The sequence below is a fragment of the Leptinotarsa decemlineata genome, unplaced genomic scaffold, assembly GCF_025532065.1.
Source record: "Leptinotarsa decemlineata unplaced genomic scaffold, Ldec_3_MD MMD2_tig00026354_RagTag_RagTag, whole genome shotgun sequence".
NCBI lineage: Eukaryota > Metazoa > Arthropoda > Insecta > Coleoptera > Chrysomelidae > Leptinotarsa > Leptinotarsa decemlineata.
The window spans coordinates 6,452,967-6,476,577 of NW_027412702.1; the positions used below are offsets into that span (position 1 = coordinate 6,452,967).

The window sequence follows — 23,611 nt, forward strand, 5'->3', positions numbered from 1 at the left end:
TCTTAAACAGTGAAGTTCGAGGTGTACCGAGTTGAACCTCAAAACGATGAGAAGCCACAGTCCGTCGCGTATTTCAGATATTTACTACTCTGGATAGACTCAAATGTTCTATGTCACTTGAGCAATTCCTCTGAAAGTATCTATAGAAGAGATACAAATCTCCAACCTGCTTTCAATGTTCCAGGCTATCAAAGGTTTCACGCGATGTTCGCGTCTCCAATTAGGCGGATGGCTCTTTTTTGGATGGAATCCAGCAACTTCATGGTATGTTTGGGAGCAGAGCTCCATACATGAGAACATTACTCCAAAGAAGGTCTGATTCAAGTTTTATAAAGCATCAGAAGTTGCTGAGGTGTGTACAGTTTTCTGGTTCGGAACAGTGTTCAAAGTTTTTGAGAAGCAGCTTTTGCAATTCCAGCGACATGATTGTGCCAAGACATATTGGTGTACATTTTAACCCCCAACAAACCTATCCGAGCTGAAAGCGGAATTGTCTGACCTGTCATTATTATATCTGGTTCGGAGACATGAAGATGTGCCTCCGCAGGCGATGTCCTGGAATCCAAATGCAATGACGAGACAAGTGTGCTGTCGTTAGCAAAGCAATATATTGGATTTTTGGTGTTTTCCAATAAGTTGTTGATAAACAATTAAAAAGAGGGTTGGAGACAATAAGGATCCCTGAGGAACGAGGGATATCCATCGACGGCCACTTGCGGAAACGTTCTTTCAGGAAGCTGAAAAGCCATACACAAAAATGATCCGACAAGCCATCTCATCGAAGTTTGGCCAGTAAACCCTCATGCCGCACACGGTCAAAGGCGCAAGAGCTCTTGATTCTTCATATTTCTCGATTGCGTTATTCCAAATATTGGTGACATACGACAGAATGTCGCCTGTTGATCTTTGTTTTCGAAAGCCATATTGATAGTCGCTCAAGATGGGAAGCTCAAGATGTTGAAGTTCACAGCACGTTGTGTTCCTTGTTCGAAAATTACGTTTTTTTATATTCTTTCATATTTTGCAAAATAATTCATGTTGAAATGTCAACATGGATTATGTTTAAAGATATATATATATATATATATATATATATATATATATATATATATATATATATATATATATATATATATATATGTATATATATATATATATATATATATATATATATATATATATATATATATATATACTATATATATATATATATATATATATATATATATATATATATATATATATATATATATATATATATATATATATATATATATATATATATATATATATATATATATATATATATAGGAATTAATAAAAATATACTCTTTTGAAATCATTTACATTATGCATTTTAAATTTCAATGGAATCTAGTTGGTAAAGAAAAGTCCTTTATAATCGCTTCTGTAGTTCAACAGGATTCTCATCTAGGGCAGTTATTCGTCATTATTATTATTATCATCACATAATTATAACATTGAAGGAGGATAGACAGATTGGTAGACTCATTACAAACGCGTCGCCAATAACTGAAGCGATAAAATATATACGTTTATATAGCATCATTTCTGTCTACAAGTGATGAAGGGAGACAAAACAGTTAACGTCCGCTTTAAACGTGAGTCAAAGTTCAAATTCGACAGTTGATAAGGTATCACCATCGTTCAACAATTTGTTGTTATTTATTGTAAAGTTGCTACAGTTTGAATAGTTGTAAAACTAAGTCAAATATCACCTTGTACAATTGTCTGCAGTATGAGTATGAGTATGAGTGAGGTGTGTTATCTTTTTTCCAAGGGAGTATTGGACACTTTTAACAAGGTTCATTGAAAATATTCCAACACATTGGTTTGAAATCTGATTGAAATTCGCATAGGGGAAACCCGGGCAACGTGAATACCTTAAGCTTTTCTTGATTATTGTCGTTTAGTTATAACTGGGGAAATTGAAACGAATATTTATATTAGGTCTTCAGTTAATGAACTTACATAATGTAATAACAGTTGTTCCTAACATTGATTAAACTATTAGATATAATGCCAGTTTTCAACAATGGCATGAATACCCAGTTTGCCCAACACCCCGGGTAAAGTGGATTCAGTACTAAGGCAAAGCGAATAACATCATTATTTGTCATGGAAGTAAACATTGGAAATAAATTAATTATTAAAAATTAAAGGAGTGTATAATTTTTTTTTACAATGCTAATTATTGTAGTTTTATCACAAACAAAGGCACAGAACTCATGAATGAATAAATAAACATTGAAAATTGAAGGAACATTTAAAAAAAAACATTTTTTGCTACAATACTTATCAATTCAGTTATCACAAATAAAGAAAAATAAATAAATGTCGAAAATTAAAGGAATATATTGGTTCATTGTAGTTATCACAAACAAAATCATCACTTCGCGGTTACCTACTTCGCGGCGATTAAATCCTTTTGACCTCACCACAGTTGTCGATTCTGGAGTTCTTAAAGTCAAGTTAGTATGACGTGCATTGTTACGTTTATCCCAGCTCACAGGATATTGTAAATGGTTGCGTTTTGCATACTCAAATGTTAGACTCATAAATTCATCCCGAGTAAGGCCAAAAAATGCTATGTCGATGTCTTGTAGATTGGTCACCATTTCATTTTCTTGAACATACGTGAATATAGGACGGCATCGACCTAACTGTGGAGAAGCAATTCCACTTTTGACATGTCTATATGGTGTAGCATAAGTTAACATTTTTTGCCCTCCCTTTATTCGATCCTCCTGCCAAGGAGGATCGAATACAGGATCGTATGTTTTCTTTACTCCAAGATCCCCGTGTTGTCTTTTTTTGTATTTATACGCCATCTGCAATAGAAAAAATCGCTAAAACTATATAACTTTTCATGACCGGACAAGGACATATTTATATCGTATGTTTTCTTTACTCCAAGATCCCTGTGTTGTCTTTTTTTGTATTTATACGCCATCTGCAATAGAAAAAACCGCTAAAACTATATAACTTGTCATGACCGGGCAAAGTGAATACAGTATCCACTTTACCGTTCAAATGCATTTTTGAGATCATCCGAAATTACTGAAAAACCAGAGCATCTAAACTCGTTATCTACGGATAATTGCAAGCTACATGATCATGCATTAAATTCTGCTCATAACAAAGGGCATGTCACAAATAGTATTATAGGGAATATTCGCTTGGCCAGGGTATCTACTTTACCCGGGTTTCCCCTACTCATCTTACATTATCTTTCGAAATTACTAGTGTTATTTACAGCTAATCTTCACTCATGTATTTATTTCAGGTATGTTCTAGTCCCAGAAAAAAACACCCTACACAGTCCGAATCCCAGATTCCTTCCGTTGGACTCTCCATTCGCTCGGACTCCCAACCCGACACATCCTCCCCTTTTCGCCGCCATATTGAGAAGAACAACAGGTATAAAAGTACTGGAATGCCATGCCTTCATTTGTAAAAGGGAAGTCGCTGCCAATGCATTGGTAAGATGTTGTTTTCATGCCTACGCAGATTCTTCTTATGCGAAACAAGTGGATACCGCAGGGAGTATATACGGGACCCTTGCTTCAGAGAGATTGTCGAATAAAGATAAGGTGAGAAGTATTTCCATAATATGTTATCCTCTGACGTTGACTGTTGGTTAAAGAAGTTTGGCAGACAATATTTGAGTTGATTTGTTTCCAATTTTCACAAATTTGTAAATCTTTCATGATGAGAAAAACAGAGTATATCAATAGACATACATGTACATCAAATAGTTATTATCATCATTTGATGGATTCAGTGATATATTCACTATTGAAAAAAATCATTGTTTGCAGGATTTCAATAACTTGAAGAGTTTCCTTTCTACGTGGTTTGATATGAAAATACATACACTCATTCACAGTCTGTAATGTAAAATTACTAGTGTAACACATAAAAATATGCTGTTAAAATCAAAAATATAGTTGAAAACAAGAAATAATTTCAAAATTTTGTAGACTTGAATTCAGTTGTGATATCTGAATACCTTCAATTTTTAAAATAAAATTGAAATACTCAATGTTTGTTTGAAGGTGGTTGACAATGTTTCGTGGTGCATTTCATCAGTTCGGACATCCATTGTTTGATATACTATAAATTGATTTGAAAGCCCTGATAGAATCTATAAAAAAATTAAAAAGATTAGCTGAAAAAATAACAATTATATTAAGTAAGCAAAAAAACTGAAATCACAATGAAATAAAATACAAGCAACAATTAAAAAATTGAACTATTAACACGAGAGAACAAAAATTATTAACAAGAAATGGAAATTAAAAATTAAAAGATTTCAAGCCAAATTACTTCACGACATTTCGATTGTTAATATCCACAATCGTCTTCCAGTGTTAACTGGACTTATTCCTCAGAGATCTGACTATTTATAGATCACTCGAGTGCTTTCACCTATTCCCTCTTACCGCTTCATCGGTTTTAGCGGGAGCTGACCTTTTGGCGGGAGTTGGTCGTGTTCCGATAGATTATGGGTCACTATGTGTTACGTATCTCTATGCTAGATTGACTAAATGCGTATTGAATAACATATATGTGGCTTCTTTGAATTTTCTCCTAAACTAGTGTTCCTCTTTTTGGATGATTTCAGCTTGAGACCACTTGATGTTATGTTGATGAGCCCAAACATGCTCTGCTATTCCAGATTTGCTGGTTTCTCCTCGCTGTGTGCGTTTCTTCTGCTCGGAAATGTGAACTTTCAATCGAAATGTCGTGAAGTAACTTGGCTTGGAATCTTTTAATTTTTAATTTCCATTTCTTGTTAATAATTTTTGTTCTCTCGTGTTAATAGTTCAATTTTTTAATTGTTGCTTTCATTTTATTTCATTGTAATTTCAGTTTTCTTTTTTGCTTAATATAATAGTTATTTTTTAAATAATCTTTTTAATTTTTTTTAGATTCTTTTAGGAATTTCAAATCAATTTATAGCATATTAGACAATGGAAGTCCGAACTAATGAAAATGCCCAATGTTAGAAACCAGAAAGTTTCAAAATAAAGAATAAGTTGAAAATAGTTGACATGATTTAAATTTATTCCTCCTGACTGAATCAGAAAAGTAGTTGAAAAAGAAAACATTCTGGTTTTTTTCATCCATTTCAGATATCTGATGTTTTTTTTTAATTCAATCAGCCTAAACAAATTCAGCTAAAGTAGAGACCAAACAAGATTAAATTTTTCAGTATGTTTATATTTCCTACCATAATTTTCATTGATACAAATAAATGCATCATGGTCCGTCGAGCAGTAAAATTTCAACACCAAAGTGTCTTACAAACTGTTGAATATATGTTGAATGATTCCCAAATGATAATAGAGCTGAACAAATTATGCTTTATTTACCATTATACCATGATGATAATTTGTTTTGGAATCAGCGAATATGTCTTTCAAACCTAATTAATCAAAATTCATTACGCATATTCGTTACATGGATTATGCTTTCACTGGCTATTCTGTTTTCTGTCTCTGTTGTACAATGACCTTTTCAGGTCAAAATACAACGATATATCTGTAAACGATATTATCGAAGGAAAATAGTGGGGCTTTGGTATATCAGATCATATCCAAAAATTTCATAAAAAATATAGATATAAGGTTCAAAATATACCATTTTCACTAATAGTTTCAATTTCACAATGAAATATGCACCTCTAAATGTATGTTTACAGATTGAGGAATGGAGGATGAACAAATCCCAGTCCGGCTCCACCATGACCCTAAACACAATAGCCAACTCGACAAAGGATGATATCAGTATCTACAACGGAGACGAGAATCACAAAGTCTGGGCCGGTTCACAAGACAATCTGGATGGTATTTACGATGCGTACGCCAGCAGTACCATCTCGAGACCCTCGAGACCTCGCCAAATAGCACAACCAGTATCGGTACCTCCCCCACCAATGAAAGAAAAGAAGAAAAAGAATAAAGGAAAGTCTTTGAGCGGTTCTCGGGAAGAATTGTACCACCCTGTAATGAACGGAAAAGCAAGTAGCGTTTCCGGTTCTATGATGAAACCCAGACCCATGCCCCAAATGGGTCCGGTTCCAGGACCTCAGCCTATTTATATCATGGCTCCCCATCCAGGGACCTTACCGAACCCCAAGTTCTTTAAACATCACGGTAAGACAGGATTTGTTTTGCTTTGAAATATGTGTTAACTTTGAATATTTATTTGTTGTGATATTTAAACAAATTGTTTGATTCTAATCCAGTTACCCTCGACTAACATTAGAACCAGAACGACAACAAGGTTCATCATCATCAATTATATCAAATTTGTAACTCAACCTAGTTCTGGTTTATGGTAAACCGCTGAAGTGTAATCCCAGTAATACATATGTTCGTTTTCGGCTGACGTGGTTGGTTTTCATCACTCACTCAATCCACCGCTGTGTGGACCAATGGTTCTAACCGCAAAGTCGGACGATCAATTTTTACGCACTATCGTCCAACCCGTTTTGGGAATCACTCGTTAACCGGTAGCTTGGTAGCTGTATTTGAATTTCAAGTCGTCCTCGTTGTCTATTTATAGGTTACTGTGGGCTATAGTTGTAGCGTGGAATGTCCTGATTGGTTGGTTGTTGAGATATATGGATGGTGTAATGCATCTGGCACAACTGGAGGTACAGTGATTACTGTTATACTTGTGCTCGGGCCTTAGTTTTGAATAAAATTGTTTTCATGAAGCAGAGAAGTAGTGTGCGTATTTTTTTGTATCTCTGCCCATCTTTTTGAATTTGACAAACTGTTGCGGAACGGCTAACATACTCATTTTTATTTTCTTAATTTTGCCTCACCCTGTACCCTCAAAACGACTTCATTATGATTGCGCCCTCTGTGGTGTGTTGGAGCGATGAAAAGGGACGAACAGTGTTGTTGTATTGGTTTTTCTATGTGGTTGATTGTCCACCATTCTCGACTGCCCAGTTCAACTGTGAATATTCGTTGTTTGCTGATAATATTTATGTTTATCACACCGCATAATATCGTGCTTCTTGATACACGGATTAGCTTCGACCACAAGAACTGGTACCAATCTCAGGACTCTGATGAGACAGCCGCAATCCACTCAAGGTAAGTCGTCTTTGAGGGATTTAATTTAACATTTTGTTAAGTATCATAACGGTATACAGTCCCTACTGTTCCTATTACCGTTCCGTTACACAAACATACTCTCACTTCGCAACAAATAAACAAAAAGACCTACAAACATTACTTTTAGACAGATCATAACATCGACTTTAACAGCGGCAAACAGATCGCAAGTATACACCACAAGAAAAATCCTTAGGGATCTAATCGAAACTGAGTCGATTGGCAGACTGAATGAGATAGGACAGCTGCATAGAAAATAATCTCTCTAATTTTCAACCATCATTTTCAGCTGACAACGTTGGTTTGTCTGATATCGTTTTCGAATTTCTTCCTTCCTCCTGTAACTGTTTTCTCTCTCTGGAAGTAGTTGTCTGTCCAGTTTATGTATTCATTTTCTTCATTGGTTTGAAAGCCAACCTTCTGTGCAGTATTTTTGAGCCTTCCGAGTACCTTCTCCAATTCTCGTTCTAGATATTATGGCGATATCGTCTTCATAAGTGAGGATTTGATGATTTTTATAATATATGACATTTTCGATTTATGTTCGATTTAATAGAGTTTTGGATGACGGATCTTTCTGTCGTAATCTATCCTTTTGACCTGGAAGGTTTTCGAAAAATTACTTTAATTCTGATTTTGTTCTCTGTATATTCCAACATCATCTTAATGGGAATAATGTGCAGTTGTACAGACAGACTGAAAGAAAGAAGAGAAATAACCACTAGAAAAGTGCAGGCAAGTTGAAAAAGTAGAAAAAATACATGAATGAATATGGTGAAGAAATGGAGTCCCAGATAAAGAAGATAGAGAAGCAGGTCAAGGAGATGTTAATAGATGCGTTGGACGAATATAGGAGGAAGAAGATCTTGTAGCTGATCATCATTCATGATACTTTGAGAAAATGAAACGGAAAAGATAATATAAAATTTGTCAAACATTCAGTACTTCTACATCTGCAACATATCCTTCAATGTATTTTACCTCTTCTATAGTTCTAAAGAAAAAGAATTAAAGAGTTTCGGTACAGCTGATTAACGGAAAAACAGATTTTGAAACAGTTCTTTTATTTGAACAATCATTCAACGCAAATTGATAAATGTTTGAAACCACCCACATAGCAATAGATATTCCAGGTATATTTCATGAATATACATTTAAGGATATTGTATTATGCTATGAATATGCCATGGATATATATATCTTCTGGAGAATATTCCCTGGAAGTGCTCCTGGCGAACCTTTGATATATTTTAAGAATATTCCTTGGGAATATTCTTAGAATATCTTATAATATTCTTAGAATATCTAAGGTATATTCTATTAAGAATATTCCAGGAATAGAACCCGAGGAATATTCATAAAATATTCAGGATATTCTTAGTTTATTGTAGGAATATACAATAGAGAAACACCATAGAATATTCTTTAAATATATTTTATGAATATTCTAGGAATATTTTGAATATTCCAAGAATGTGACGAGTAACCGCTATTAGGCATGTATATATTGCATTTTGATACAAGATTCACACAAGTAATAAAACACATAATATTCATAAACAAATATATTTTAAAAACAATATACACTGAAATATTTGGCGTTTCAACCAATATTAAAAATAAAAAATCTAATTCAAAATATTTATTCACTGAATAAAATATTCCTGAATACTGTCATATTACAAATATTAAAAATGTATTCAAATTAGGATGTTCCTACTCTCAAACAAATGTATACTAAAAAATATACTAAAATTAACAACTCTGTGAATTCATCAGCACTAATTAAAAAATAATAAATATATCATTTCATTGAAAAAGAAAAAGTGTATTACATCAAGAAATAGGTTAGGTTAGGTTTCTCACTTAGAAAAATAAACCCACAAATGAAGTATTTAAAATGAGTGGTATGATGGGTTCTTCAATGAATTTCACTTACTTAAAGTTATTCAAACTTTGCTCACCAGAATAGTTTTCCTTATATTTGTCCAACAATGCATCAGCCAGTGTTTCAATAGTAATACCTGGAACAAAATGTACATTAACGTTCATTATCACTATTTGAAAGTGGCACAATAAAACTGGAATAAAAATCAAATAGATAGTTTTCGCATAGGTTACTCATGAACATTTACAACATTTTATGACTTGGAGAGCAACTTCCATTGTCTTATTGAAAAGTAATCATTACGTTTTCAGTTTACTATCGATACTATTGCATTTTACTTACTTTTCTTGAAGACTGAATAGATGCAACTCTCCTGTTTGAAGATCCACAATCAAACTATTCGCTGTACTGCAAATTGGACAACCCCAAATTATAAATGGTACACTGAACGTGACAGAATTATACTTTGATAATAACACCAACACATCATGCATTACACACGCGAACCTGCCACGTCAACCGCCATGTTGAATCAAATGTCGAATTTAACGCAAACGCAAATGTACCATGCATTAAGGGACAGCCGCTTTCACAGAGCTTATTCGACTGTCGCGCGCTACACTTCAATTGACCAATGAGAAACGTTTACTCCAATTATTCACATCCCCATTTCTCTGTTTCCAGGATTTTTCGCTTTGTAATTAAATAATTTCAAATACAAAAAGACAAATAGGATGAGAATTAACCAATTTATTGATGCAATTGGTTCATTTATTGGCCCATTCAAATTTTTTTGTCGTTTCCAACAGTTGCTGTTGGAGCAATTCATCCAGAATCTTTGCGTTGAGTTCAAAAACTGGTTAACACTATCAGGGTTATATACATTAGGTTATGCATTCGATTAAGATCTTCAAATATTTTTGTTTTTAATAATATTGAATTATTTGAATACGTTATTATAAGATAATTCAAAATTCCATTGTATAGAATATTCCAAAATATACCGTGGGGACATATTCTAAGAATATACCATATGGTATATTCGATCGACAATATTCTTAGAATATTCAAGGGAGAATAATCCATTTATAGACATTCTATGCACATTCTTTCGGGAATAATCCTGCCATATTCATTCAAGCATATTCTATGAATATTGTAAAGGTATGTATATATTCCAAGAATATTCTATGAATATTTGGAATATATACGTTCGTTTTATGATATACAGGGAATATTCCAAGAATATCTAGTGCTGTATGGGCAAAAGGTGACTCAGTAATGTGTTAACATTTAAGTAAACCAATACCAATTTTCACACATTTTATGGCTTGTACCTATACTTCACTATATTCAGCATAAATCACAAACAGAATTAATTGCCGATGAACATTCGGTGCTGATATCGGTATCAGCAGAGATTTTTAGTACCAGAAAAGTTATGTTCGATTTCTCAGTATCAACAGAATAAAAATGAAGGAAAAAGAATGAAAAGTTTTATGTGAAAATGAAAGTTTCTCAAAATAAATTTGTATTTCAATATATAATATGAATATTGGAATACATTTCGATTCCTCAACATTTGAAAGACTAGATAGCCTGTATTCAGATATGTTCGTCAAAAAATAAAGGTGTTGTAAATGAGTTTAGAAAATAATTGAAATAAATTCCTCCTGAATGATTATATCACCAGCATCCTCAATTAAATACTTTTTGAAATGAGTTTAGAAAAATTATAATTCATCAAATTTTGTAGTTGGAAGAATACAAACATTTTCACTTCGTAAGTTCTGTAATCAGCTTTTTCTTCATAGGTAATACCTATTCCCATCGTCCAAGAGGTAAGGTTTTGATCCCAGCTCGACCGATACCACCACCATTAGTACCCGTAGCTCCAGTCATCATTCCAACCCCAACGTTGCAAAAAAGCAAGAAGAAGAACAAACACCTGGAAGAACCTATATACATGCCTAGCAATAGAGCTCTCAGCCCTGTTGCCAGTTATCAGCCTGTTAATTTTCCCCACGAAGCGTACCTCATGCAGCACTACGCCACCATGGAGTCACAGGGAAAACAACAGCGGAAAAGTAATCGGAAAAAGTCATCGGAAGAAGTTAAAATGAATAAGAAACTTGCCCAAAGTATGAACGGACTTGATGATCCCAATTTGATGAACGATGAGTCACCATACAACACTGGAATTTACAAGAAAAAAGGGCACTTGAACGAAAGGGCGTTTTCCTATTCTATCAGGCAGGAGCATAGGAGTCGGAGTTATGGAAGCTTGGCGAATTTGAAGTTTGCAACGCCCATACCAAACGGACATGATGTGAGTCAATACTTTTCATTATTATACAGTGTGTATTTAATATTAATGCTTCTGTGGTCGAATCAACATTCACATTGTATCATAATAGAATGTTAAATGCACACCTCTCAAGTGGTTTTTAAATCTTGGTGAGTTGACCGTGAAACACCTTGCGTATATGCAAAATCGCGTTCTTTTCATTTGGCACTGATTATTATTGCTGTCTTCAAAAACTGTTTTGAAACAGTAACGTCAAATTAAATCCGATTAGTAGGAAACATATTTTGTAAAGCGGTAGGAATCAGTGATTTATCATGGGAGAACTAAGTGTACGAGATAACATTGAACTTATGCGCCTTCTTTGATTCGACCACCAATAGTGATTTTAAATTTTCCTTAAAAAAATTGCTAATACGTTTTCTTGTTTCATAAACTACACCTCACGATTTGATCGCCACAAACTTTATTTGAAAAATATATCACGACATGTTTCGCTAACACATTAGCTTTATCAACAGTGATTTGAATTAAATTACTATGGATCTTCATTAAGTAACGACCGAATCAATGAAAAAAAAAGTTTTCTTGTATTTTAATCTATAGAAATATTCGCAGCAAGCCTTGATTTTTGTAGGCAGAAAATGATATTTGGTCACAAAGTACAGTTTATTTGAGCTATACAATTCGAAATGAAGTTCTTCGAAACCGGAGAAAAGATGCAAATTTTAGGAAGGTGTCCCGATTTCACATGGGCACACTGTAAATTGCTCGTATACTCAATAAATCTTCAAAAAACTGTTCTTGCTATATTCCCTATATTTGCGATAATAAAGGGTTCGTTCTTTCGGAAAGATCTTCGAAACTAATTAATACAGTTTATTGTATGATTTATACTATAAAGGGTTTTACAAAAACCGCGACACGTGTTTCGCTATACAATAGCTTCATCAAGCGTAAACTAAAAGTTACTTATTAAATACAATTATTTTACACTCTAACATATTACCTACTTATATGCCTACTTTCTAATGAATGAATCTACCTGTAAAGGTCAGGTATGAATTCATTAACTATATGGAAAAAATTTCCGAGATTACCGTAAATATACTCAACTATTCTGGAAGTAAATAGATTAAATAATGGCGAATTATTCAGTTCAGTTTGATTGGTCATAAAATATTGAGAGTTTCTGTCGAAGAAGCTATCCGAAGATGGGTATCTGAAAGATATAACAAACTTACCGATACAAGTAATCATGGAATTACTAGGATGCTGTGTACGAAACTGCTATTTACAACTGTAGGACGAATTCTTTACGCAAAATGAGGGACTGCCAATGGGATCGCCACTTCCACCGGTTATAGCTAATACATATATTGAGTGGTTTGAAACTCTGGCTATTGAAGAAGCCCACAAGAAGCCCTGAGTCTGGTTGAGATACGTAGACGACACCTTCATAATATGGAACCATGGGAATGCAGAACTAGACACTTTCCTGAAGCACATCAACAACGTAAGTCCTTCCATCACTTCCACAATGGAAAAGGAAGTCCACAACAAATTGCCTTTCTTAAACGTATTAGTGAAGAGGACTAAATGTTAAACATCTGTATATGGAAAACCCACTCACACAGGAAAGTATCTGCTCCAGACATCCAACCACTATCAATCGACTAAGAGAAGAATCATCAAGACTCTACTAGACCATGCTTTCGGGCTCTGTAATACAAAGGAAGGTCTCGAAAAAAAACTACGCATCATCAAAAATGTCCTTCAACGGAATGGTTACTCCAGAGTGGTGATAGAATAGGCTTTATCTAGAAGATAGCAAGAGCTTCACAAGGAAGAGAAGCCGCCAAAACCAGTACTTGTAGTTCCCTACATCATAGGATTATCGGAAATGATAAAAAGGATTGGGTCCAAGTATAACATCAGGACCTGCTTCAGATCTGGAAACACTATCCATAGTAGCGTCACGAAAAGCAGGCCACCAAACGCGGACTGCGATTCCAAGAATTGCATTTACCGAATACCCTGCGAGTGCGGAGAATCATACATTGGTGAAACAAAGAGGCCATTGAAAGTTCGCATTGTTGAGCACAAGAAACACACACAGCGAGGAAAAACCAGCAAATTGGGAATAGCAGAGCATGTTTGGTCTCATTAATATAATATCAAGTGGGCTCAAACTGAAATCATATACAAAGAGGAACACTGATTTAAGAGAAATCAGATGGAAAATTCGAGTTTTATAAAATTGAGATTCATTATAAAACTCCACCCTTTGGATTGGAAACGATGTATTATTATTGATATTCCGAATATCAGAAACGTTATCGACCCCACTTCACATCCGAGGCATTTGAACTAAATGAAAAATAAAGGAAACATATAAACTGATTTTGTGTAATCACCCGTACGTCTGTAATTGTTCACTAACAATTGTCATATCGGGAATGTAAAAAAGTACATTAATACTTATATCATGTTTTCCTAGAACTTTCTACCTGCAATCCATTTAGTCGTGATAAACTTCAGAATGGCATTGAATTCCCTATTAAGAATGCACAATAAATGATTAATATTGTTTTCATTCAATGGCATGATGGTCATGAATAGTACTTCGTTTAATTGAAGTTTTATAAATAATGATTGAATGATCTCTAACCATCGTTGTCTGATGATTCACATTCAATAACGACGTGGAAGTCGTGAACAGAATTTTGTTTTATATATAATAAAAAAATTTTTAATTCATTCATAATGAATTGATAACTTTTCCACTCGTTGAAAAGAAGTTTCATCTTCAAGGAATGATAGCAGTTCAAACAAGGGTTCGAAAATTATTACTGAAAACCTCTTCATTCTTTAAATTGTTTTAATTGACGGATCAAGTGATATTTGTAGATTTGTTTAGATTATCACTTTCATGTGTTGAAAAGTTCAAATTAAGATTTTAGTTTTTTTCACCAATTACATTACGTGCAATATTACTCCTCTACTGATAAATTGGGACATATTATTGATATAGAGTAAAATCAATAGTAGCTAGACCTGAAACAAATCCTTGTGGAATTCCTTAACGAACACGATGATCCTGGCTATTAATTTCAATGATCATAATATGGGTTGAATGATTGGACTGCATCCAACACAGCCAGCAACTTCTGGGTGAAGGTGTTACTTCAGCCAACCAATGTGTTTTTCATCTACACCCAGAAATAATAAATAATCTTCGAAAATCTATTAAGACTAGAGAATTATCACCAGTTAAAACGGGTACCACCAATATTTTTCAGTGCAGCAGTGGACTTATTTCCTCTCACGAAAGAAAATACTTGCAGTTTACACATCGTAGCAAGAAAGATGACTTCGATAATTGCCTGCCTTTGAAAATGTATGTCGCGGTTGTAGACGAAATCACATTTTAAAAAATCGCAAATAAATCTGAAATCAGCTAGTATTTTTTGACTTATTTGATAGGTATTCTATAGAATTCATTTAACAAGACGAGAAGCGAAATGGTAGTTGAACGACAAATAGGAAGTTATTCCACAAATCGACCAAAAAACAAAAATGGTTCCCCATTAATGTTCTTGAATGTAATTCATGTGAGACCAGCTAGTGATCGAAGGATATCAGCAGAAGTTTTTGCCATTTCCTAAAATAGTCAAGTTCATTGCCGCCGAAAAAGATTTACCAATGGATGAGAGAGAAGTATCGATGTTTAGCGCCATACATGCAATCTCTCCAAAATTAATATAATTTTACAGCAGAGACTTGCTTCCTTGCCTTCTGAAGTGATAACTTATTATGGGAGGGTGGACAGCTTCGTTACCTAACGTGTTACAACGCCAGTCTGTTTGGCTTCCCTTTCTCTCACGCATACGTCAGCGGAAGGTAGGATCTTCCTCTCTCGTCGGACAAACGCCCAGTGTTTAGTGTAGAGATATACTGTTGATAGTATTATACAAATCTAACCAGCAAGCACGTAATATTCTTTCATTTTGTGATATGTGGCTTAAAAATGATGATACTAATTTTGTGTATGTACATTATTAGGATTATTATTTATTTCTATAAAAGTAACAATTGGCTTATGGTATCATATGTATCATTGCTTATGCATTATCATATTAATATAAATTAAATTCAAATAACCTAGATTTTTTCAATATTAAATAGTTCAACTTAGATTAGTTTAAGTTATCATTTCAGTCCCGTGGGCAACCCAAGACGCCCACGTTTTTTTCTTATGGAGAGATAATTCTGAAACCATAGGAAGGAAGATTTCAGTTGGTTGGGAATTAGGTGCTGATTCTTTTTTACGAAAACTAAATTTTTTTCAGCGGGTAACTTAAGTGACCTAAATGATGAACTCTGTATTGGAGATCCTATCTATTCGTTTCCTGACGTAATTTTAATCAGAACATGAAAGATAGGATGCTATAAATTATGATGTGGAGGACTGAAAGATACTGCTCCAAATAGACATATTGTTAACGAATTTAACCAGTTTAAACTTGTGAAAATCATCAATTTTCATGTATAGATTCGTATTTTGAACCACTGCATTTCAATGGGTCACCTATAATGTTATAGCCGAAGTGAAATCCTAAAAAAACGCAGTTAAAATCATCTTGCTATCGTCAGGAAGAAAGTATCTCTGATCATCACAAATTTGATCATTTGGACCGCATACTAGCTACCTCACAGCAAATCTTGAAATCGTTTAGTTGGTTTCCGGATTTTTCCGTGGTCATCTTTGGTTACAATCTCCAAACGTTTCAAATGCAACTACAGCAGTCATCTTCAGACCTCGCCACTGAAGATGACTGTGGCAGTTGAAATTGGAGATTGTAACCAAAGAAGACCACGGCAAAACCCGGAAACTAACCGAGACATCAACGCCAGCCGTGAAAACCTACATACCAAATGCAATGTTTGCAAAAAAATATGTTCTTTAAACTAAAGCTGCTGCTAGATATTCTCCACATCTCTCATAGAAGTCAGGCCATATACCTTTGTCAGAATCTTAGCAATGCTGTGTTGATTTTTGGTAATGAAAACTATACTTGTGATGCACTGTTTGAAACCTTTACTGTGGTAATGAATATTGCTAGAGTTTTTTTCCAACACCAAACCGTTATTTTAACACCTCATCATCAAGGAAGATCAAACTGATCACTTGGTGATCAATAATTATAGCCCATCTCGATAACTTTGGCTGTTAGTAACAACAAAGTAATCTACTCTTTGATGGTGGATGCAAAAAAGATTCGATTTGAAAGGACAGAAACACATCTGAATTGATGACGTTCTGAAACTTAGGTTGGACTGATTTGTTTTATTAGATTAGAGACATATTAAGGTGCGTATTCACCAAAAAAGCGAGCATGAGCGAGCATTCGTATATGTTTGCTCGTGTTCGCTCGTGTTTGCTCGACATATTGATGTCTCGTCCACACCAGAGCGAATATCTTCAAGTTCGTAGTCGTAGTTGATCCATCTACTTTGTGCGAGCAACTTTTGATGTACCGCCTTCTTCTCGATCTTTTCTGAACGCGAACAAACATACGTTCGTTCGCTCGCTAGCCCGTACTCACCAGACGATTATTGATGCAGAATGCTCGTTCACTCTTGTTCGCTCGTGCTCGCTTTTTTGGTGAATACGCACCTTTAAGGTGCTTGCTCGCTAGCGAGTGAGCGAACGTATGCTTGGTTGCGTTTAGAAAAGATCGAGAAGAAGGCGATACATCAAAGAAAATACTTGTTCGCGGTCGTTTAGTGTAGGTGCGTATTCACCAAAAAAGCGAGCACGAGCAAACATAGACGAATGCTGGCTCATGCTCGCTCGTGCTTGCTTTTTTGGTGAATACGCACCTTTAGGTTGCAAAGCTTGGATGATAAGAAGGAAAAAAAGTTTATATAATTCATACCTTTTCATCGGTGGGGGAAGCTATAGCCGCTTTCCCCACCTTAAATATGTAAAAAAATACTGTTGCATGGACATACTCGAGCGCGTCAGATATTGATAGCATCAATGTCCTACGTATTTTTAATAATGTCCGTATGTTAATCTGATCGTTTGCATGATGCGGGTGGTTGTATGTAAGGGTTAAAAGTGAAAAGAAAAAAATTTATGCGAGCGCGTCAGATTTTCTAAAGGGGTGTTAAGTGCAACAAAAAAAGCTCTCATTCAATAATCTGACGATTTCGATCTGACGCAAACTCGCGGCCATTATTATAATGTGCAAAAAAAATTCGCCATTTTGAAATACTCAAACGCATTAGATTAAGATATATATCGTTCATCTTTATGTTCTAGACGTGCTGTCTCATAATCTGACGATTTTCTAGAGAGACTCACCTAATCTGACAAAAAAAAAATTAAAATATTTTTTCAATCATTGGACTTAATCAATTAAAAAGCTCAGGAAATAGCATGCAAATAAATAAGTGTATATTTTTTAAGTAGAATACTTGTATTTATAAGAAAATAATTTTTAAAAAAATTATCAGCTATAATATCCCAAGGACATTGATAACTTACGAAATAATTTTATCACAGTTTTCGAAAGCACGTTATTTGGTAACATCCCGACGCCGAAGGCGGAGGGATGTTACCTAAAATAACGTGCTTGAGGAAGTTGTGATAAAATTATGAGTTATTTATCAATGTTCGAGGGATATTCGGTGAGAAAATTTTTTGCAATTCGAACAAAATTATTTATTGAACACACAGTTATTAAAAGAACAATTCGTATAATGATATTCCGTTGATCTTGCTGTATTTGCCTCGGTTACCTATTTGAACACCAAAGCGAGGAAGTGACATTTTCGAAATAAATTGAATTACTGAAATGTCAAACAACTTTATTGTGTTGGTTGCTTAGCAATGTCATGACATAAGTGATAACTACCCGTGAAAACTATCCATGGGTAGTTATCAGTGTAATGATGGTTTCATTGGTTATTTCGACACACATGACTAGAAATAGACAAATTTGATAGGATAATTTTTTTGGCAAAAAATTTTCACAGAAATTTAATTTTTCATAATCCAATGATTAATTATTCATCATCTTCATCTCAATCACGAACGAGTCTCTGTGATCAGCTGTGATGGCGTCATGGCAACAGAATTCAGAGTGGGGATGGAGTGAGAGAGTAATAGATAGAGAAAAAGTGAAAGAGGAATAGAAACTCGGAGAAGGAAATATAGGTATCATACAGCTGCACGTATTAAACTTTATCGAAGAATTTTTGTTATTTCAGCTTGCGAAAATCGTCAGATTATATATTTTTTGTTATCCTTGAATTATTTCCTTCAAAATAAAAAAATCTACGCTTGAGAATGTCGAAATGACATTATTTTTTTACAACTTTGCTGCCCTCCCCTTTCTTTACGTCACTCTCAAATTGTCAGATTACTGGAATATACACTTTTTAGCATGTAATTAACTCACCCTGATGATCAATTTTTTTTACTAATCTGATCCTTTGCCCTTCACGGGCGGCCTTATATATGGGGCTCATATTTGATGGAGGTACTTAACCTGGTACAGGTATCCCCCTGTATATTATTCTGCAGCGCTTTAGTGAATCCCGAAATCCCCGCTTGGACTCCGCTATTATAGTCTTAAATTAATTTTACATATTGCCTTATCTAATAGTCAGGTAAATCTGATAATGAAATATTATTTCAACAAGCTATATAATAATAATAATAGTAATAATAATAGCCTTTATTACTCAACAGTTAAAAACCATTTACAGGGTTAATTAAGTATGTTAAAAAATAATAAAGGTCCTTATAATTGCAAAGTTACAATTTGAGAAAATGAATAACAAAATTATAATATAATAAAATAAAATAAAAAAACTATACCAGAAAATTTTAAATTCTCCATGAAATACTGAGATGGAGTGTCAGCAGTATATTCTAGGGAGGGAATCAAAAGTAATATCACACACATTTGAAATTAAATTGAAATTATTGCAAATGCTAAAGATAGGTGACTTGAGGTACAAATTGGTTCTGGCCAGTCGGCTGTAAAAAGTTTTTGCACTTCTAGTTCTAAAATGAGGCACACATAAATTCATAAGAGATAACACCTCCATAGCATCCACATTGCTGTGCAATAATTTATACAGATAAATTATTCCAGCAAGTTTTCCGTGTAACTCAAGACTTTCAATATTGAATGTTATGATAAGAGATTCAAATGGAATACCTCTATCAGGATAGATACCATAAGATTTGAAGTAAATAAACTTTAGGAGACGACGTTGAACTTTTTCAACGAGTGTATTATAGCAATTGTAGAATGGAGACCATAGAACAGAGCCATATTCCAATTTTGACCTTACGTAGGCTACATAAAGAGTAAATAGAGCAGATATGTTTGAAAAAGATCTTCAATTGCGAACTATAAAGCCATAAACTCTCAATGCTTCACCTACTTTCGATCCAATGCGGTTGAAAAAAGGCAAATTTTGATTAAAATATACAAGATCTTTAATTGAGTTACTGCGTGACAATAAAATGGTATCTACTCGATAATGGTACTCGATGACTGTCATTTTCCTACTTCACACCAAGTCTGTATATTTTCTAACCGTCGTCGAGGTAAACATATTTTTGAATCATCTGCAAAAAATAACTTATTACAATCGACATAATTACTGAGATCATTAATGAATAACAAGAATAGAAGTAGTACGATATTCAACCCATAAGGTACTCCAGATGAAGGAATGTAATCTACAGAATCAGATGCAAACTGTTCACGTTGAAGTAAGTAGGTTTTAATGAAAAGTACTACTGAATTATGGAAACCATATTGGTGGAGTTTTTGTAGAAGATCATCAAGTTGATCAAATGCTTCAGCAAAATTAGTATACTATTAGGTATTGGTCCACTATAGTTATTCATAATGTTATATTTACCTATTTCTAGATGCCTTTGAGAGGTAGAAATAAGTAAACATAATAGTATACTATATAGTTTGTTGAAATAATATTTTATTACCAGATTTACTTGATTATTAGATAAGGTAACATGTAAAATTAATTTTAGGCAATTAAGACGCAAGTACCTGGCAGAGGTACCTAGAGTATAAATGAGGACAATATTGTATGTAATTTAATTTAATTTTCCTCTTGAAGATGATCATTTGGTGATTATAGTTTGGTGTTGGTAAAAAACTCCAGTAATATTCATTACTACACCAAAGGTCCCAAACAGTGCATCACAAATCGTTATATCAACTCAAACTACAACAATCATCAATCAATACAATAAAAAGGGAACTCAACGTTATCGAAGTTGAATGCAGATTGTTCTCATAAGGATATCCGGTATTTCAAAAAATACTTGGCCGTGACACTCTCACACGGAACCCGTAGCAATTAGCAACAATTTCTAAAGAAAACTCGAGTGAAATTGAAACGCTGCACATAAACCGTTTTTCATATTTGGTCATGTGTGAATTCTTCTGCGATTATTTTTCGTATTATCACTCGAAGCTCGTTTCACGTGAATACAGCACTCATTTAATTATTTTCGCCTCAGACGTCCAGAAGAAAGTTTTGACTAAATATAATGGGTACTTTGTTTAGCTCGAGGCGATATTTGTGGTTCATATAAGGCGTGGAAGAGCGATTATTTTCTGTTACCTAACGTCAATTGCACACCGATACATACTTGTTATCTCCTCAACTACTGTCATTAACTGTTATGCAATAATTCGCAGAATATATAATATCCACTAAAAATTTTGGAGCGAAACTGAAAATTCTTGTGAAAGAAATATATCTTTATATCAGTACCCTACTTACGACATATCATTTTCATGAGCACTGGCAAGTTAGTGCAAATCTACCCCTTTTGTCTCGAAGGTGAATAAACAGTGAAAGATAAAAAACATTTTTTCAGCCTTTTTTCGCATAAAAATATGAGGCATCTAGGTTGCTATCCAATTTTTGTGAACACGGAATATGTACAGGTCGCTTATACAAACTCAAAACAGTCTTTATATTTAAGTGAATCTAAGGCGGTTATTCCTTACTCACACAGTTCTTGTAATGTGCTATCAACTAGATTGAGTTACAGGTATTTTCCAGATATTTTTTTGAAAATGAGAAGTCTTCTCAAGACTGGTGGGAAACTGTCTGAGCACACTCAAGGAGCTAAGTACCCAAAATAAGGTCACTCTAGCTTGGGTACCCGGACATGGAGATCACATGGGCAATGAAGGAGGCCGATGTTCTAGCCCGTGAAGGCGCATCCAGTGCTATGATTGGCCCAGAACCTTTTTGCGGGGTAGCGAAAGCATGTATAAAGACATCCATAAACTCATGGATTCAAGCCGAATCGATAGATTCGTGGAATAAGCTTCCAGGAATGAGGCAGGCGAAAGAGTTCATAAAGAAACCATCGCCCAGATTCATGGAAGACCTGCTATACCACAACCAAAAAGTTGTGAGGGTAGTGGTGGATCACTAACGGGGCATAGCCGGCTCAGGAAAAATATGAGCAACATGGGTCTGACAGAAGAAACCCAATGTAGGTTCTGTCAAGAAGAGGAAGAAACCGTACTGCATGTGCTCTGTGAATGCGAAGCGATAGCAAGGCTGAGACACGTAAGATGCGGGGAAGAAAAACCAGAGGCTGCCAGCTATATGAAGGGGTCAGTGTCAAGGCTACGAAGTCTCATCAAAGAGATCAAGCTAGACAATGAGCTCTAACAACCAAGAAGCATCACAATAGATCTGATAAGGTCACAGTGAATCAGGTCATGGGCTAGCTCCCCAACAATCTAATCTAATCTAATGAAAAAGAGAAATAAAACTTTCTGATTTTCAACCACATGTTTTTGTAACTAACGTTACTGCAGTTTTGTCATACAAGGAAATTTTTAAACGAATACAATAAACTGAAAATAATTGATACCCTTATAGCCCTTATATATCTAAACACCACCACTGTAGTAAATTTGACGTTTGATTTTCAGGTAGAAGATAGAGAAGATATCAAGAAAGAAAGAGAGATAATGCAGATGGTTCAAGACTTGGACCTTTCTGGAGACGAACTAGAAAGATCCGAAGTACCTAGAGGAATGTATGAAGCTAGAGGTATACCACCAGGACCTGTTATTGTAACAGCATCACAGATTAATGGGAAAGGACATCGACGATAAGGTGTGAATTTATAAGCGTTTCCGTAAGTTTTAGGACGAACCAATTTTTTGTAACTTTCTGATTCAACTCTGTTACTATACATAGGGATATATTTCATAATTCAGATATGAACAAATTGAGAACTAAATGTCATTTTTTTAAGGACAAATACAAGTACTACAGGAAAATCCTAAATCTAACAATGATAAAATTCATTTAATTCATTAAGAGTCTATATATATTGAAAAATGTTATACTTTAAAATAGCAGTTTTAAAATATATATCGATTAGGAAAGAATATATAAGAACTTATTGCCCAGTACATTTCAGATTACGCTATATAATTTTTCGAATGATTATTATTTTGGCATTTATTGAAATATCTGATATGGTTTATCCTTCAGCTGGTTCATGAAATGTTAATTCAAATATTTCTGTTTTCTTGGGAGGGTAAACCGCTTCGTTACCTAACGCGTTATAGCGCATGTCTGTCTGGCTCCCCTTCCTCTCAAGCATACGTCAGCAGAAGGCAGGCTCTTCCTCTATCGCCGGACAGATGCTCAGTGTGAGCGATAGACATATATTGTTGACAGTTTTATAAAAATCTAACCAGCAAGCACGTAATATTCTTTCATTATGTGAAACGTGGCTTAAAAATGATGACACAAATTTTGTGTATGTACATTATTAGTATCATTATTTAATCCTACAAAAGTAAAAATTGGCTCATGGTAACTATAATTTATCTACATACACAAAATAATCAATAAGAGATTGAATAGTTCAACTTAGTCAGTGTTGCCCACTGACTATATATGAAAATTTTTCTTTCCTTTCCGAAGAATTGGGCAAATTTCAAATATGCGATTGGTAACCTCGTTCACAGGCAGATGGAGCGATGACAAACATGTTGCTTGTTGTCCGCTTCAGCCTAGTTCGATGAATAATAATGTGAAGGATATAATCCAACGCTCTTCGTGGTATTATTCAGGGAATAGTTATTTTCTGATAGGTGTTGATTCATAGCCAGTCTTCTAGTATGCCCAGTGACTATATATGTATTTTTTTTGCGT

The 23,611-nt window shown here is 34.4% G+C and overlaps 1 protein-coding gene and 1 long non-coding RNA gene across 3 annotated transcripts in view; one reads left to right on the forward strand and one right to left on the reverse strand.

Annotated features, from left to right (window-relative positions):
• The window catches only part of LOC111504891 (uncharacterized), a 64,437-nt gene that overhangs the window by 35,352 nt on the left and 5,474 nt on the right, over positions 1-23,611 (forward strand). Inside the window, exons 3-6 of one of the 2 annotated variants that reach the window (XM_023159615.2) lie at positions 3,308-3,614; positions 5,729-6,182; positions 10,860-11,374; positions 22,372-22,580. In XM_023159615.2, coding sequence (XP_023015383.1) covers positions 3,308-3,614; positions 5,729-6,182; positions 10,860-11,374; positions 22,372-22,557 — 1,462 coding nt within the window. In that variant the 3' untranslated portion in view covers positions 22,558-22,580. The remainder of the gene's footprint in view (positions 1-3,307; positions 3,615-5,728; positions 6,183-10,859; positions 11,375-22,371; positions 22,581-23,611) is intronic. The other variant, XM_023159605.2, reaches the window with a different exon arrangement.
• LOC141486495 (uncharacterized) lies at positions 8,708-10,270 on the reverse strand. The gene is made up of 2 exons (XR_012467890.1): positions 9,388-10,270; positions 8,708-9,181 (listed from the first exon to the last, which is right to left on the reverse strand). It is a non-coding gene; the product is annotated as an uncharacterized lncRNA (long non-coding RNA).